General features: G+C 35.4%; 1 protein-coding gene across 5 annotated transcripts in view; it reads right to left on the reverse strand.

Annotated features, from left to right (window-relative positions):
* Positions 1-317: 317 nt before the first annotated feature.
* Positions 318-15,456, reverse strand: part of LOC135103704 (E3 ubiquitin-protein ligase SMURF1-like) — a 71,946-nt gene continuing 56,807 nt past the window's right edge. For 3 of the 5 annotated variants that reach the window (XM_064010324.1, XM_064010314.1, XM_064010304.1), the window contains 12 exons: positions 15,233-15,366; positions 14,090-14,250; positions 13,793-13,893; positions 9,507-10,154; positions 8,113-8,291; positions 7,284-7,533; positions 6,158-6,959; positions 5,409-5,587; positions 4,629-4,794; positions 3,235-3,390; positions 2,528-2,726; positions 318-1,398 (listed from right to left, as the gene is read on the reverse strand). In XM_064010324.1, the coding sequence (XP_063866394.1) occupies positions 1,274-1,398; positions 2,528-2,726; positions 3,235-3,390; positions 4,629-4,794; positions 5,409-5,587; positions 6,158-6,959; positions 7,284-7,533; positions 8,113-8,291; positions 9,507-10,154; positions 13,793-13,893; positions 14,090-14,250; positions 15,233-15,366 (3,100 nt within the window). In that variant the 3' untranslated portion in view covers positions 318-1,273. The remainder of the gene's footprint in view (positions 1,399-2,527; positions 2,727-3,234; positions 3,391-4,628; positions 4,795-5,408; positions 5,588-6,157; positions 6,960-7,283; positions 7,534-8,112; positions 8,292-9,506; positions 10,155-13,792; positions 13,894-14,089; positions 14,251-15,232; positions 15,367-15,456) is intronic. The other 2 variants (XM_064010336.1, XM_064010328.1) reach the window with 1 other exon arrangement.

Below are 15,456 nucleotides of genomic sequence, written 5' to 3' on the forward strand. Positions count from 1 at the left end.
CACACATTTTTTTATTTTCTTAACATATTTCTGATGGCAATAGCAACACACAATAACAATAACTTTTAACAATTGTGCAATTTCACTTTATTTTCAGAGTAAAAAATAAATGCTATTTATTACTGACTGAAATTAGGATTAAGAGGCACCTAGTTGCAAGAATTGAGATTCTCAAGTAAGCTAAAAAGAAAGAAAAGAAAAGAAAAAAAACATAGAAGATCTGCAACCAACTACCTTGACTACACAAAAAAGTGGTTGTAAACTATGATTTTTTTTAAAAACTGTAAATAGTGTGTGTGTGTGTGTGTGTGTGTGTGTGTGTGTGTGTGTGTGTGTGTGTGTGTGTGTGTGTGTGTGTGTGTGTGTGTGTGTGTGTGTGTGTGTGTGTGTGTGTGTGTGTGTGTGTGTGTGTGTGTGTGTGTGTGTGTGTGTGTGCGCGCGCGCACGCACGCGCGCTTCACTGAAGTATTTTGCCAGTGTTTGCACTTATCTGAAAACAATATGTGTGTGTATATATTTATGAGGAATATTTTATTCACAAAACTGAGTAGTTTGCTATACAATTACTCTAAGGGAAGTTGTATTTCTCTTGGTTTTGGCAGTAAGACCTATTTCCTATTCTCAATATACATTTTGATATGTGAGAAATGTACATAAAATTCTCAATAAAAATAGACCTTTCTTGGCCACAGCATTACCAAAGCCTATAAATGTTTACAGCTGAAGTGAGCAATGACTTTCTAAGGATTGATTCTTATAATAAATTAAATCCCTGGATCAAGCTCACAATTCACTTGCATTATAAGTATCAAAAATGCGTCTGTACATGTGTGCCACTGCCTTGGAAGTTAGAACTGTATTGCTATCACAGTTTATTCAGAAATGACTAAAATACTGAGTGTACCCCAGTTTATAAATCATATGAAGCATAGTTGGAATCTCCTTATCATCACTAAGGGAAGACACCCATGATATGCTGATGTTAATCAACATATTGTCATTAACTTTTTGCTTTCTGTGTATATAATAAAAAAAGATAAGGAGAGTGCTGTGTTAGTAAAATTTCAGTCTAATTCATAGAAATATGAATAGAAAGCACTTGAAACAACAACTTGGACATTCCACAGTTCATAGAACTCATGTAATGCATCAAATAATAATTTTTCCATGTTCCAACAATGGACATTTTTGACAGATATGTCTACAACTATTACATACAGAATCTGTATGAAAACATAACAATATCTATGCCCAAAAATACGGCAACCACAATTCATTCAACAGCAAACCCGCATGTTTCTTCCACAGCCTGAGTCAGCTTCTCCAGCATCTTGCCATATGACTCGTATGGGGGAAGGTCGATGCGATTGAAGCAAGTGTGAGCTTTGGGTAGATTTTCTGAAATATAATCACTATTTCAGTATATTCACTCATGCATGAATGCATGCATGCATACACACACACACACACACACACACACACACACACACACACACACACACACACACACACACCACTATTCATATAACAAACAGTCCTTTCCCAGCATATTTTCTTTTTCCTTACATTTCTAACTCACTCACTGGCACTTAAATCCTCTCATCCCTTCCCTTACTGCTTTTGCCAAGCATGCACTCAATTTCTTCTTCTCCAGTTTCATTGTTCTTATCATTTGCACTCCATCACACCCAGCAATGAATTCTCAAAAGGCTCAAAAACATCAGCATATGAATAATAATTTATGTTCTCTGACTCATTATTCAGAGCTTCATTCACTCTACCTGTTTCTCTCATTCCAGCATCTGCAAACATTTCAAACCTGAGCCTCTTTTTCTCTTTCCATTAATTTCTTTCTAACTTTCTATCTGTTGATGTCCTTCACTTTTAAAGTGCAGCACAATACTTCAATCTTTCAAGCACACTTTTCAAATCTTTGACAACCATCAAATCTACCTTCAAACTTTAATCCATACACAACTTTCACCACATTTTTCTCTTTCATCTTTCAATTCATTTGTAATGAAGCATCCAGCTCTAATTAATTTTCATCTTTCCACACTCCTGCAGTTAGCTTATAATAAAATCTCATCCAGAGGGACCAGTGACAGGTGATTAAAACCTAGCATAATGCATCCAAAGGAAATATAGGAGACCAAACGCTGTCAAAATGCAATATAAGAACAACTTCAAAATAATAGCAAATTTTAAGCAGCACCTTTCTCAACAGTTAATCTCCTTAGACTTTACAAACAGCACACACCATTATGAAGTTAAGGATGGAGTATTCTAGCACTTAGGAAAGGGTAAACATAATTGTTTTCCCCTTTTGCCTTTCTCAGTGCATTAGGTCTGCCCTTACCTAACTCCATCTTTTTATTTCTGACTGAAGGTGTTGCAATAATTTGACTATTTAAAAGTCACATGTATTCTTAGACTTTTTAATTTGGAATATGTCCATCAAGGAAATTCATGTTTTGAAAATTTCTGCATAAATAAGCCAATGTAACAAAATAATATAAAGGAGTACCTGTAGGAGCATCAATCTGATGAATTGTGAAGAGCCTCGGTCCAGCAGCACCTGTGGATCCTTGCAGTGCCTTGAAGCCTTGAAGAGGAACACGTGAAGAACCTGTCACAAACTGCAGCAACCTTGCTCTCATTTCTTCTGTGTATGAGTCAACTATCTGCCAGAACCACCCAACAATTGGTGTCTCTGGAGTGCAGTGCTGTCAAGATTATAAACAAATGTAATTCATCATATAGCTTTTGTTTTCATCTAAAGGAGAAAGACAGATAAAGAACAATATAATGTATGGGGTGTGTGTGTGTACCATTTGTTGACTATTTCCCCTTTACAAGAATGTCAGCATGGCATATAAATAATGAAGAATGACTGTAGGCCACACCCACAGCAGTAAGAAAGATAAGGCAATATACAAAATATATAAAATATATGTACAAGAAGAAGATATTTGACATCAGATGTTATAAGCTTCATGAGTCATATATAAAGATATAAATAATGGAGAACAGGAAACTGCAGAACTACTTCCATACTAAGTAACAAATTAGGAATCCCCTTCTACTTTGTATTAGGACGACAAAGTTCCAAGAAGCAGGAATTCTCCGCTCTTAACATTCTTGATTACTATTATCAATATTTTTCATGTGGAACAGACATTGCTTCTAAAGGTTAACCAATATATGTCCGTCATGAAGACAAATAATACTCACCTTAAGTCTTGTATTGGATTTCCAGTCATCAATATCTATTTTTCCTAAGCCCCCAATTATAAGTTCCAATTCTCTTTCATCAAAAGGCTTCAGTAAGTGTTGAGGCACCACTTCTGTGAAGCCTTTCTGGAGAGCTGCAAATTGCTGCTCTATACCCTGTAAAAAAGAAAAAAATAAATAAATAAAATTTGTAAATATACAAGCATTTGCAATTTTATATATTTTCATTGCCAGTTTTCTCAGTGTCAACATAATGATTGGGATGTTATGGTTTCTTTTAAGTATCACCCTGATTGAGAGAGAAAATATCAGTACCTGTAAACTTTCCTACATGATGCATTTTATGATTAAAAGGGAATATGAAAGTCACTAGTTCAGAGATGAAATTTAGCAAGTCAAGTTTATTGAATCCTGGCAATTGCCAATGATCCCATTAGTGTGTTTGAATGTATATTCTCATTTGTTGAAGTGTAGAGGAATATATTTTAAATGCATGCAAGAGAAAGCATCTGTACAAGAAAAATATCAGTACAAGTATCTCTATTCACCACTGCCCAAAACAAATCATTTAATTCTTTCTCCACTTACTGGGGGGGTGAGTGAAACCCTCCAGACATGTGAAGCAAGTCTTGGGGGGGAGGGGGTTCCACTCACACTGCTCTTCTAGACAGGGTGGAATCAAAAGCTTTTCGTCTCATCAACTCCTCTCCTCTAACTGACTGTCTTCAGCCTCTCTCACCGCCACAATGTTGCATCTCTAGCTGTCTTCTACCGCTATTTTCATGCTAACTGCTCTTCCGATCTTGCTAACTGCATGCCTCCCCTCCTCCCGCGGCCTCACTGCACAAGACTTTCTTCTTTCTCTCACCCCTATTCTGTCCACCTCTCTAATGCAAGTTAACCAGTATTCTCAATCACTCATGCCTTTCTCTGGTAAACCCTGGAACTCCCTGCCTGTTTCTGCATTTCCACCTTTCTATGACTTGAATTCCTTCAAGAGGGAGGTTTCAAGATGCTTATTCATCAATTTTTGACTACTGCTTTGACCCTTTTATGGGACTGGCATTTCAGTGGGCATTTTTTTTTTATTGGATTTTTGTTGCCCTTGGCCAGTGTCCTTCCTACATAAAAAAAAAAATAAATAAAATATATATATATATATATATATATATATATATATATATATATATATATATATATATATATATATATATATATATATATATATATATATATATATATATATTTTGAAGAACATAATTATAATTAATTATTTCCAAGAAAATAGTGATGGGCTGTTGATATTTCCTAATAATTTCTTTTGTATAAATCATATAAAAATAGAAACCAGGCATCTGTTTACAACTGAAAAATATCATAATAATCACACAAACCTGCATAAATCTATGGTTGACATAAAGTTTGACATATTCCTTCTTATTCTCTTCAGTAACAACAACATTGCTACCACCAGACTTCAGCTCTTTCATTTGAAGAACTCCAAAGCTCTCATGTTCAACAGCAAATGTATGATCAATGATACCAGTAATATCATTTTCTCTGCAAAGGAAAAATATATGTCAGGCAGTCATTCAAGGTGTGTGTAAAAAATAATAATAATAATAAACGGTTTATTCTTTAGGCAGTCAACAAACTGAAAACGTACATTGGGATGGGGAAATGTGTGTGTGTGTGTGTGTGTGTGTGTGTGTGTGTGTGTGTATATATATATATATATATATATATATATATATATATATATATATATATATATATATATATATATATATATATATATATATATATATATATATATATATATATATATATATATATATATATATATATATATATATATATATATATATATATATATATATATATATATATATATATATATATATATATATATATATATATATATATATTAATAATGATATGCTTTCCCCCATTAATGTTCATTTACAGCCAAGCATACTTCTGTACTCCACAACTTACCTCCTTTCCTCCCCCCACCAACCACTCTGCTCATACTGAGAACCTCTGCTGTACACCCAACTACAACACTCTTAAAAATTGTGTTATTCCTCCATTAGGTTTTGTCACACACTCAAGGAATATCACATGAATCAAACCCTAAACACTTGGACCTTACAAAATATAAAGAAGCTTACAACATCCAGTTGAGGGAGTAGTGCAATTGAGGATCAACTGCCTCAATGTCATCCAATACTATTAACTTATTCAGCAACATCTTGTAAAATGGCATTGAGAAACCTCCATCGATGTAATGTCCATGGAAGATTGCCATCCCAATGACTCGGCCAACAAAATGAAAGTAGGACAAATGTTCCTGGAAGAAAGACAGTATGTTAATCCTGTCATTAAGGACTGGATCATAACAGTGAAATAATGTTGAATGACCACTGGATACTAAAGGTATTTTAGAAAATGTAAGTAAACACTGCTAAATCAATAAAATTTCTCTAAAACTGTAGAATAAAGCCTATTTAGTATTCTTAATAGTGCCACCATGTCACCCTATGTTTCAAAGGATGACCCCAAGGGATAAAGGGCAAGGAAAAAAAGCAAAATAAATCTTGGACAAAAAAATCCTAAAAGCTGCCTTTGAGCTTAGGTAGCCAATACGGAGTAATTATATACACTATCCTTCAGTTTAATCAAAGGAAAGACTGGCACAAAACAAAAACAAGTTAAAACTCGTGTGAAACAGGAATACAGGGTCAAGAGCATGATTTCTGGACAAAGTACAAAATAATTCAAAGATTCAACTGTATTGTATCAATCTAATTAATGAGTCATGAGAATATCAAACTGTGTTATGGTCACCCATATGTCTAATTTTCCAAAAGGCAAGCTCCTTGTATCATCAATAAAACTGACAAGGCTAGTGAAGACTTACTGGATTAATACTAGAGTCTGGATTGATTTGTAGTGTGTAGATATCATCCCTTGAATACTGGAACAATCCATAGTAGGGGTTGAGCATCTCGTGGGACAAAAGGTACAGCCACTCGCGTGCAACACCACCATAGTCTAGTCCTTCTTCACCCTTAAACTTAACCATTAGCCTCTTACGAAGGTCCTTTGGTCTCATTTTCATGATTTGTCTGTAAGATTCTTCAAACACTTCTCCACGTGGAATGTCAAGACGGCAATGACCACTTTGGGGCTGGAGGCACTGAAGTTCTGCTCTCAGCACCTTCATCTTAGCTACTAAATCACGTTTATACTTGGGCAGACAATCACTATCCATTTCTATCACAGCTGGTTCCTTGGGTCCAGGAGTATTATTGCTAGTGCTCATCTGCAAGTTGGTGCTGTTGTTCTGGAGCACCACAGTATTGCTGCTGCTCACACTAGTGGTAGTTACACCACTTCTTTCACTGCTTACATTGAGGCTATTATTAACGCTAGTAGGCACAGAAGTGGGACTAACAGGATTACTATTAACAACTGAGTTATTGGTATCTTCATTATTAGGCACATTATCTGATATAGTTGCTCCTGAGGTATTTGCCTCAGGAGATGGACCTCTACTACGGGAAGAACTGCTTTGTCTGCTGTTAGTGGAGGTTCTGTTACTTCTACCATTTGAAATACTGTTTGTTGGCACAGGACTCTCATTGGTATTAATGATTATTGGGTCACTGCTGCCTCCAGTTTCTATGACACTTGTCCTGTTGCTTCCTTCATTTCTAGACCTGAAAATCAGATATCAATATACATAAAATCATTCTTCTCATAACACATATTTTACACATGTAAGCAAGACTAAACAAACATTCTTGAAATCAAACTGCAAAATCTTTTATATCACTTATCTGAGGAAAATATATTGAAGTTCAAATAAAAAGAAAAATCCTATACTGAAGTGTGCTTTATCAAATGCATACACAAGAATAATGCAGTTTTCTCTCACTAATGGAAAGAAAAAGGATTGCTATGACAACCCAGACTATCCATGAATAGAATTAAAGATATAAAAACATTAAACAATTCAAGGCAGACTTTGCTTTCAAACTGACCTGAGAATATTACTGAGAATAAGACTGTCAGAGAGCCTTGGGTCGGTGAACTGAGTAGTGCGATTTATGTGGTCCAAGTAATATGGCCGCCCACTAGGGGTGTGCCTCAACTCCCAGCCACTGGGCAGAGGTCCTAGGTCATCTATATTGACATTTCCAAGATCCCTTGGCACCCTGGGGTCATGCCAAGTGGAGGTCCCAGTGTGCACATTGTAATAGTACACTTGTCCTTGTTGTGTGGTGCGCATTTCTGTGAAGAATAACGATCACATCACAGTCATAATAGAAAACATTAATTCTGAAATTATGCAAAAGATTTATTTTGTAACACTGACAAAAAAATATAATTTTTAATCACAAAGGAGAATGCACTAGAAGCAGTGAAAGGGATGAATGCTAGTAAAGGAGCAGGCTTGAATGGCCATGTTGTAAGAAGTGTTAAGTGATGATGAGACTGCTGAATGGTTGAAAAGATGGTGAAAGTATGATGCCAACTGCCTTGGCAAATGCATGTGTGATAATGGAAAGGATGATACATATAAATGTACTAACTTTAGGGGGTACAAGTCCCATCACTTTTCAATAGCATCCTTCTCAGGCAACATCCTGTCACCTGCTCTTACACTCTTCTATTTTCCAATATCCCTTTTAGCAACTAACTCACTTCCTCCTGAAATATTTTCTGTCAGTCTCTTAACCCAGCTCTCATTTGTACGGACTGCTTCATTATGCACATCATACACGCTTGCCTCACACCCCTTATATTCCAACACTTTCATTAGTTTCTCCACTAACTCTTAATACATGAGTAGAATAATTATTTACTCACCAAATCCTTCAGGAAGGTCTGGAGGCTGATGGAGCTGGTTGCGAGAAAGATAATGACGGTGGCGTGCAGAACGTCTACGAACAGAGCTTGGATTCTGCCTTCCCTCCCCAGCATCTCGCTGGCTGACACGCTCCACACTTTCTGCCCGGCTTCTTCGATGCTCTCTGTCTCGAGGTTCTCTGTATCATGCAAAATGTGAAAAAATCTTTAAGAATTCATTAGTATGCTAACAGAATACAGGAATTAAAAAATACACATAATTCATCTGAAAATAATTGTTTATTCCCCAACACATAGTCTAATGATTTATTGAAAACGTAATTTATGATACTATAGAATCTTTTTATAAGAATTTTTTCTTATAAATGTCTCTATTTCACCACAAAACTTAATAATACATGGCAAAAACTTTTAAAGATATAGATCAAGTAACCTTCTTTACTTTGATCCATGAAAATAATTTTCCCTAATCCCCATATCCATCACAGCAATCAATGTCACTTTACATCATCCTCTCTTCTTTTTATCTATCTTTTTTGACAGTCACAGAAATATTTCACATCAAATTTTAGGAAGATTCTTAGAGTATGCTCCCAATTAGTATAATGAAAACTGTCTTGTAAATCTGATACATGCTGTGTAGCATTGCCCCACTATTCTCACAGCTTTGATTTGTATTAATCATTACCACCTTACATTGTCCAGAATCTTGAAGTGTGATGGAATGACATGAGTAGAAGGTTCACATTGAGGTGCAGTGTGGTTGTGACACAAGTATCAATTATGTAAGTAGTTTAGCACCTCAAGAGATGAGTGCATATCAACACAGAGATTAACCTCAATTTTGGATAAATATGTATGTATGTATGTATGTATGTATGTATGTATGTATGTATGTATGTGTGTACAGTATGAATGCATTTTCTCCTAACACACTGTTAAAAATAAACACTTCATCTAGGTAATCCACCAATCCAAAGTAGAACTGACTTGTAGTAAATATTCAGGACATGAGGTATAGGTGGCTCAGGTGTTGCCACCAAGAGATTATAGTGTGGCATGTTGTTAGCTGGATGTATGCAAACATGATATTTGTTCAAACATTTAAATGTCTTGAAAGTTATTCAGTGGCAGAGAACAATCCCTGTCAGGCTCATGACCATATCACATTTCTCTGAATTTGACAGGAATTTAAAATATAACCATTCCCTATTCTGAAGCTACTACTACAATATGGTTCAATTTCTTTCACTTATGAAACAGGAGGCTATAAACTGAAAATATTTTCTCACTATAAATGTAACACAAAAATTTATATTTTTATTCAGTAGATACAAGAGACTATTAAAAGGAAACTACCAAAATTATTGTACCTAGTAAAACTGAATCCTTACCGTCTGACTGGAGTTCCTTCTTGTGGTACATCTGAACTTGTATTGGGGTTGCTAAGTACAATATTTCCTCCAACTGAAGTGCTGGAAGTTGTACTAGTAGGGACAGTGTTGGAGCAAGTGGAATGTCTGCTTGGAGAGCCCAAAACACTAGTGTTGCCTGGCCTGTAACACATGGCACTGTGTCGTGAGGGCTTGGTTGGGTCAGACTTGGAGGAAGGGGAGGGCCCAGTGCATGGGGAACCAGAGGTTGTGTAGGGAGGACAAACCCCACTACACACACTTTTGCAAGGGGTTTGTGCACATGATGAAGTGCGCGAGTGAGAGTTATGGTGAGAGCAAGATTTATGATATCGAACAGAATTAGAGGGAGCTGAGGAGGTGGAAGGCTGGGTGTGACTAGAACATCTGGTGCAGCCAGAAGAGGCAGAAGATGAAGGGCATGCGTGAGCACAACCTCTGGCACATGTGTGAGAGGCAGAGGAGGAGGTGGAGGAAGATGAGGAGGAAGAGGACGAGGAGGAGGAGGGACAATCTGAGCAGGAGTGGGAGTTGGAGGCACTGGGAGCAACACAGGAGAAGACAGACGAGAGGAAGACATAGATGGCACATGGACACGTGTACGTCTTGTCAGGCCGCCTGCACTCCACTCTGTAAGGAGCCAATCGGGAGGACCAGTCACTTCTGTCTCTCAAACAAAGCTGTAGGTCTTTGGAAAATATATCTTACATTATTTCTGGTTTTAATCTTAAGCTGTTTACTGTGCCTGCATTTTAAGACCAAAGCATTTATCACTGATCATTAGTTGAATTTAAAATAAATGTCTCCAGCTACCAATGTTACTACAAAAGTTTTTTTACAACTGTGCTCTAAAATTATGTAACATATGAATCTAAATAAGGGAACAATCTGAATAAATAAATAAATAAATAAATTTTATGTACAATATATATATATATATATATATATATATATATATATATATATATATATATATATATATATATATATATATATATATATATATATATATATATATATATAATTTGAAGCAACACAAAAATAATGTCCAGTTGACAAGTACAAAACTGGTAGGGGACAAATTACAAGAACTAACAGCACACAAACACATGAAAACTACTCTCCCTCATGTATCCATGTACCATTTCTAAAATCATATTAAAACAGAACATTATACAACTGAAAGAAGCAAAACTTAAGAGAAGCTTTAGAACAAGGAAAAGAGAAAAAAAATCAGATGAATATCTCATTTATGTGTAGAAGCTTTAGTAATTTTGAAGGGAGGAAGGAAATACATGGAACTGCATCACCAGGTCACAAGGGGTCAAGCATAAGGATTCAAGGGGCTGGTCCTTGGTGCTCAACATGATCTAACACTGTTTATTAACTTTAGCAGTGTGTGAGTGTGTGTGTGTATATATATATATATATATATATATATATATATATATATATATATATATATATATATATATATATATATATATATATATATATATATATATATATATATATATATATATATATATATATATATATTCATTTATTTATTTATTTATTTATTTTCTAATTATTTATTTTATTATTATTTTTTTATTTATTTATTTATTTTTCTTTATGCATATAGCCTAACAGCTGTCAGAGAGTTAAGAACTCCAGGAAAACAAAGCATTATTGAGTGAATAAATCTGCCTATATTACTAATCTCTATGTGTATCACCTAATAATTCAATATTTGTTTAATAACTCAAATATCTATCACATGAAAAACACCTCCAAGGCCATACCTCACAAAAGAGCATGCAAGCCCACCACCACAATCTCCACAGGGCACCTCCTCCTATACCCAGAGACCCTTTGCCCATTTAATACAGCAATACCTGGGAGTTCATGATTTCCTTCTGCAAGGTATGAATGCAAGTGAAACCAGTGATATACAATATGCACAAGCCTTCTTCTGTTGTTACAAAACAAACTGAAAATAAACACCACAATATACAGACCAGCATTGGCAGAAAAAAAAAGGCAAGCAGTGAAGGTGCATGCACTGAGTGTGGCTATGATGAAACTGAAAGAAAATGTAACATAATAAAATTGAAATGTAAAATGGATCTGCAAATGTTGATTCACACAGTGCTGATTCAAGGTTCCATCAAGCCTTGAGTGAGAAACAGCATTCATTTTCTACAACTATGTGGCTGCTTGTAATGTAGACTTCATTGTTCCAATTTTCTTCCCCAGCTATGGGCTCACACTTAAAGTAAAATAAAGTAACAAGAAGAATTACTATGCATCACCTTGGGTCAGCATAAAATTTGTGAAAACATTTCTACATGTTTCAAACAATATATACCTCACCTTAAGAAGCTGACAATCTGTAGCAAAAGCAAAGCTTCTAGTTTCTTTTTGTGAATAAAATCTAACTAATCAATTCAAATACAGTGGACCCTCTCAAGTTAACTTCTTATATGTGTGCATCTGATACATGATACATGAAATGCAATATAAATAATGAGATCAACAAAAAGACAAGCTTTGATGGTTCTGTTACATTATGAGGAAGGCAAGGTGATATGTGAGTGAAACTGACAGTGGAATAAGACCTGAAATGCATGTGGAATTGTACTGTAGGTAGTTCTCCAGGAACTGTGATGCTTATGAACTCTTGAACTATGTGTGACAACAGCCATTTCCTGGTTTTAATACATTTCTTATTGATGTTTTTCAAGGGAAAATCTTACCTATTCATATGTGTGAATGATTTAATATCTATAATATACCAGGAAACTTTCAACCCAAAAGTGTAAAGCATAACATATCTAACTGGATGTAAACTCAGAGCCAGACAGCAATGACTTCACACATACATCCACAAGATGGATGGATGTCACAGCAACTGTCATAGTTATGGAAAATGAAGCAGATCATACACAGAAAAAAATACTGTGGAACTCAAAACAAAATATAAAATCAGCAAAGCCTCTACTAGTAGGCATAATAAAAAATAATCTGAAAATTCTTAATACAATCATGACAGGAACAGATAGAAAAAAAGGCATAAAAACATGATATCATATGAAATGACTGTCTGTTCCTGACATATATTTGAACAAGTAAAAAGTAAATTTATTACAGGAAATTATATAATCTGGTCCATATGGCACAAGTATTATTTCTTGCTAGACTATTTAAGTTTCATAGATCATCACAGTCATGAATCATCACCGAAGTTACTATGCCCAAACTTCTTGATACTTTTATATACTTATATATTTGTACGACATGATGCAAACAATCTCAAGTCTTTCTTCTCTTTACAGCAGATGGCATAATTTTTTTTTTCTTGTTTTTATTTCTATGTCCTGTGCCTCAAAGCAAATGTCTGTCAGCCTCTTTTTGTCTATAATGAGTTTGGCCAAGCCAAAAATGAAAGAAAAAAATAAGCACTGTTAGTGAGTCAATGAACACTGTCAACCTCCAGTATATACTAGACCAAGCTCTCTCTCTTAAAGGACAGTCCTGTCTCTTTGTAAGAATAAAATTACTGAGGAAGGGATTGCCAGTGCATATGAAAATAAAGTTTTGTTCATACACATTCAGCACTTCAAGACAGTAAAGAAGAAATGTGTTAATTATGTTATGCAAAATTTATGTTAAAATTAGATTACATATAACATGTAGTGTTCCAGTGATTAATGTGTTAGATACTACAATATAGTAATGTTGAGGAAAGTTCATGAAACTGATGGACTAGGAAGAGAAAACATTTTTTTTCACTTTGAATGCTCAACTTCCTACTAATGTGACAACAAATGGTGGAAGATGATTTATATGATTTCTTCTAGTCATACTTGTATATATTGTATGTATCTGTGTGTGCACAAGTGTACTGTGAGAGAATTTGTCTCAAAACAACTGTAAAAAGTGCATAGCTTCACTCAGCAAAAATGTGCCATTGAGCATTTCTCTGCACCATTGGAAATCATAATGCTCTATTCCACGGATATTTTTTTGATAAAATTTAAGCCATAAAACATATGTTGAAATTTAGAATATTTTTATAAAAAATTTTAAAAATGGTGCGAATAAAGTTTTGAGTTACCATGGTTCAAGTAAAAGAGGGTCTAATGTAATTCAGAAATGCCTCAATATAACAAAATTTTCCACTACCAAGCTGAATTTTATGGGTATCACACAAACACCAAGCAAGGAACCACATATTAAGGTTGTTAGACAAACTCTGGCAGCAGGAAGGAAGAAATACATACAATGCATGTGCTGGCAGTGTGGGTCGCTCCCAGGTGGTGGTGCGGTCGTGATGGTTGACATAGTATAGGCGACCTGCAGTGGTTCTTCGTTCTTCCCAACCCTGAGAGACAAATAAGCTACAGTAGAGAGATTTACTCCAATTGACTTAACTAAAATGTGTACCTAAATAACATATTGAATATACACATGCACATATGATGTATGAACTGATGCAGAGAATTCATTGCATTTTTTATTTCTAGTATAGCATTTTGCCTCACTTCACATGATATTCTTAGGTTTGTAAGTCACCTTACCTCTGGCAGATCATTTGGTGATGAAAGATTGCCCAGGGTGTCCACTACTGCATTGTGGGAGCCTGTTCCTCGGCCATCCCGGGACATGAGGGACACCACTATCTGACCCCTCACTGGCTCACAGTCATCGTGCCCAACACGGGTGAGTTCAAGGCGTTGGTCTGTAAGTATTAGGTAAACGATAAGGGATCTGCCATGGAAGGCAAACCCTAACAAACAGCACACAGACAAACAAAGTGGGTTTTTATACTGCAATGACATATGCAGTAAATCTGCCATGAAAGGCACCTTAGTTATATTGCAACAGTGACAAATCTGATAAAGCATATTTGATAAAAAATTAGTTAATTTTTTTTTCATAGAACAGACAGCTGAGCTGATCAGCACTGATTTCATCTTACTGCACCCAAGATCTTTAGTGTCACACTGACATACTCAAGCTATTCAACTCTATACTTCTAAGCACACTGCAGCAGCATCATGATGTGGGTGACAAGCTCAAAAGCACATTAATCAGTCCTTAAACAATACAAATATTGGGAGGTTACTTTCAAACCCATAACAGGTAACAAAATATCTTTATCAGTGATTATAAAAAAAAAAATTAAAGATAAAAGTATCTGCTTGGGTCCATGACTTCCTATATAGTATATACTATTGCAGCATTAACCATTTCAGGTATGACCACAAAACAATAGAATATATGGATCTCATAAAAAGCAGATTCAGACATTCTTGAGAGAAATCTCCATGAATCTTTAACTATGGACAATAACATATCTGACATTAACCAAATGCATGAGGTAAATTTCTTCAAAATATTTTCTATGCAGGTATTCCTCATCCAGGCTGATTGTTAGTTATTTCATTAAGTTATTCTCTCACCTTGTCACGTCCGCATAAAAAAAAAAGACAATTTCTTCCCTCTTTTTTTTATGGTAGCACTATTAACTGTTGAATACATTTTCTGAATTAACTAAGCTGCCAACACACACAATATATGTAATCTAATCACACAAATTGATTTTTAAACAAATAAATTAACAAGACAAATACTGAGTCTGAGCAGCAAAGGCCTCCTGCAAGACGCGAGATTCATTCCTAACTCATTAGTTGCGGTAGCCCACGAACGTCCAGACTCACATCCGGTGTCCTTGAGCCTGTGTATCGCGGAGGCCATCAAGCGAACACATCCCAGGAACCCACTGCCAGACTTCTTGTGGATCTTCCGTCTGTTCCACACACTGATCGTGATGCCATCGCGTTTACCAACATATCTGTAAATACAAATGGAAAAATAACTTAGTTTTCCTTCATCTGATATTCAAACCCAGGGTATAATTCATATATAATTTGGTTCCACGTGG

Source organism: Scylla paramamosain, chromosome 1, assembly GCF_035594125.1.
Source record: "Scylla paramamosain isolate STU-SP2022 chromosome 1, ASM3559412v1, whole genome shotgun sequence".
Taxonomy (NCBI): Eukaryota; Metazoa; Arthropoda; class Malacostraca; order Decapoda; family Portunidae; genus Scylla; species Scylla paramamosain.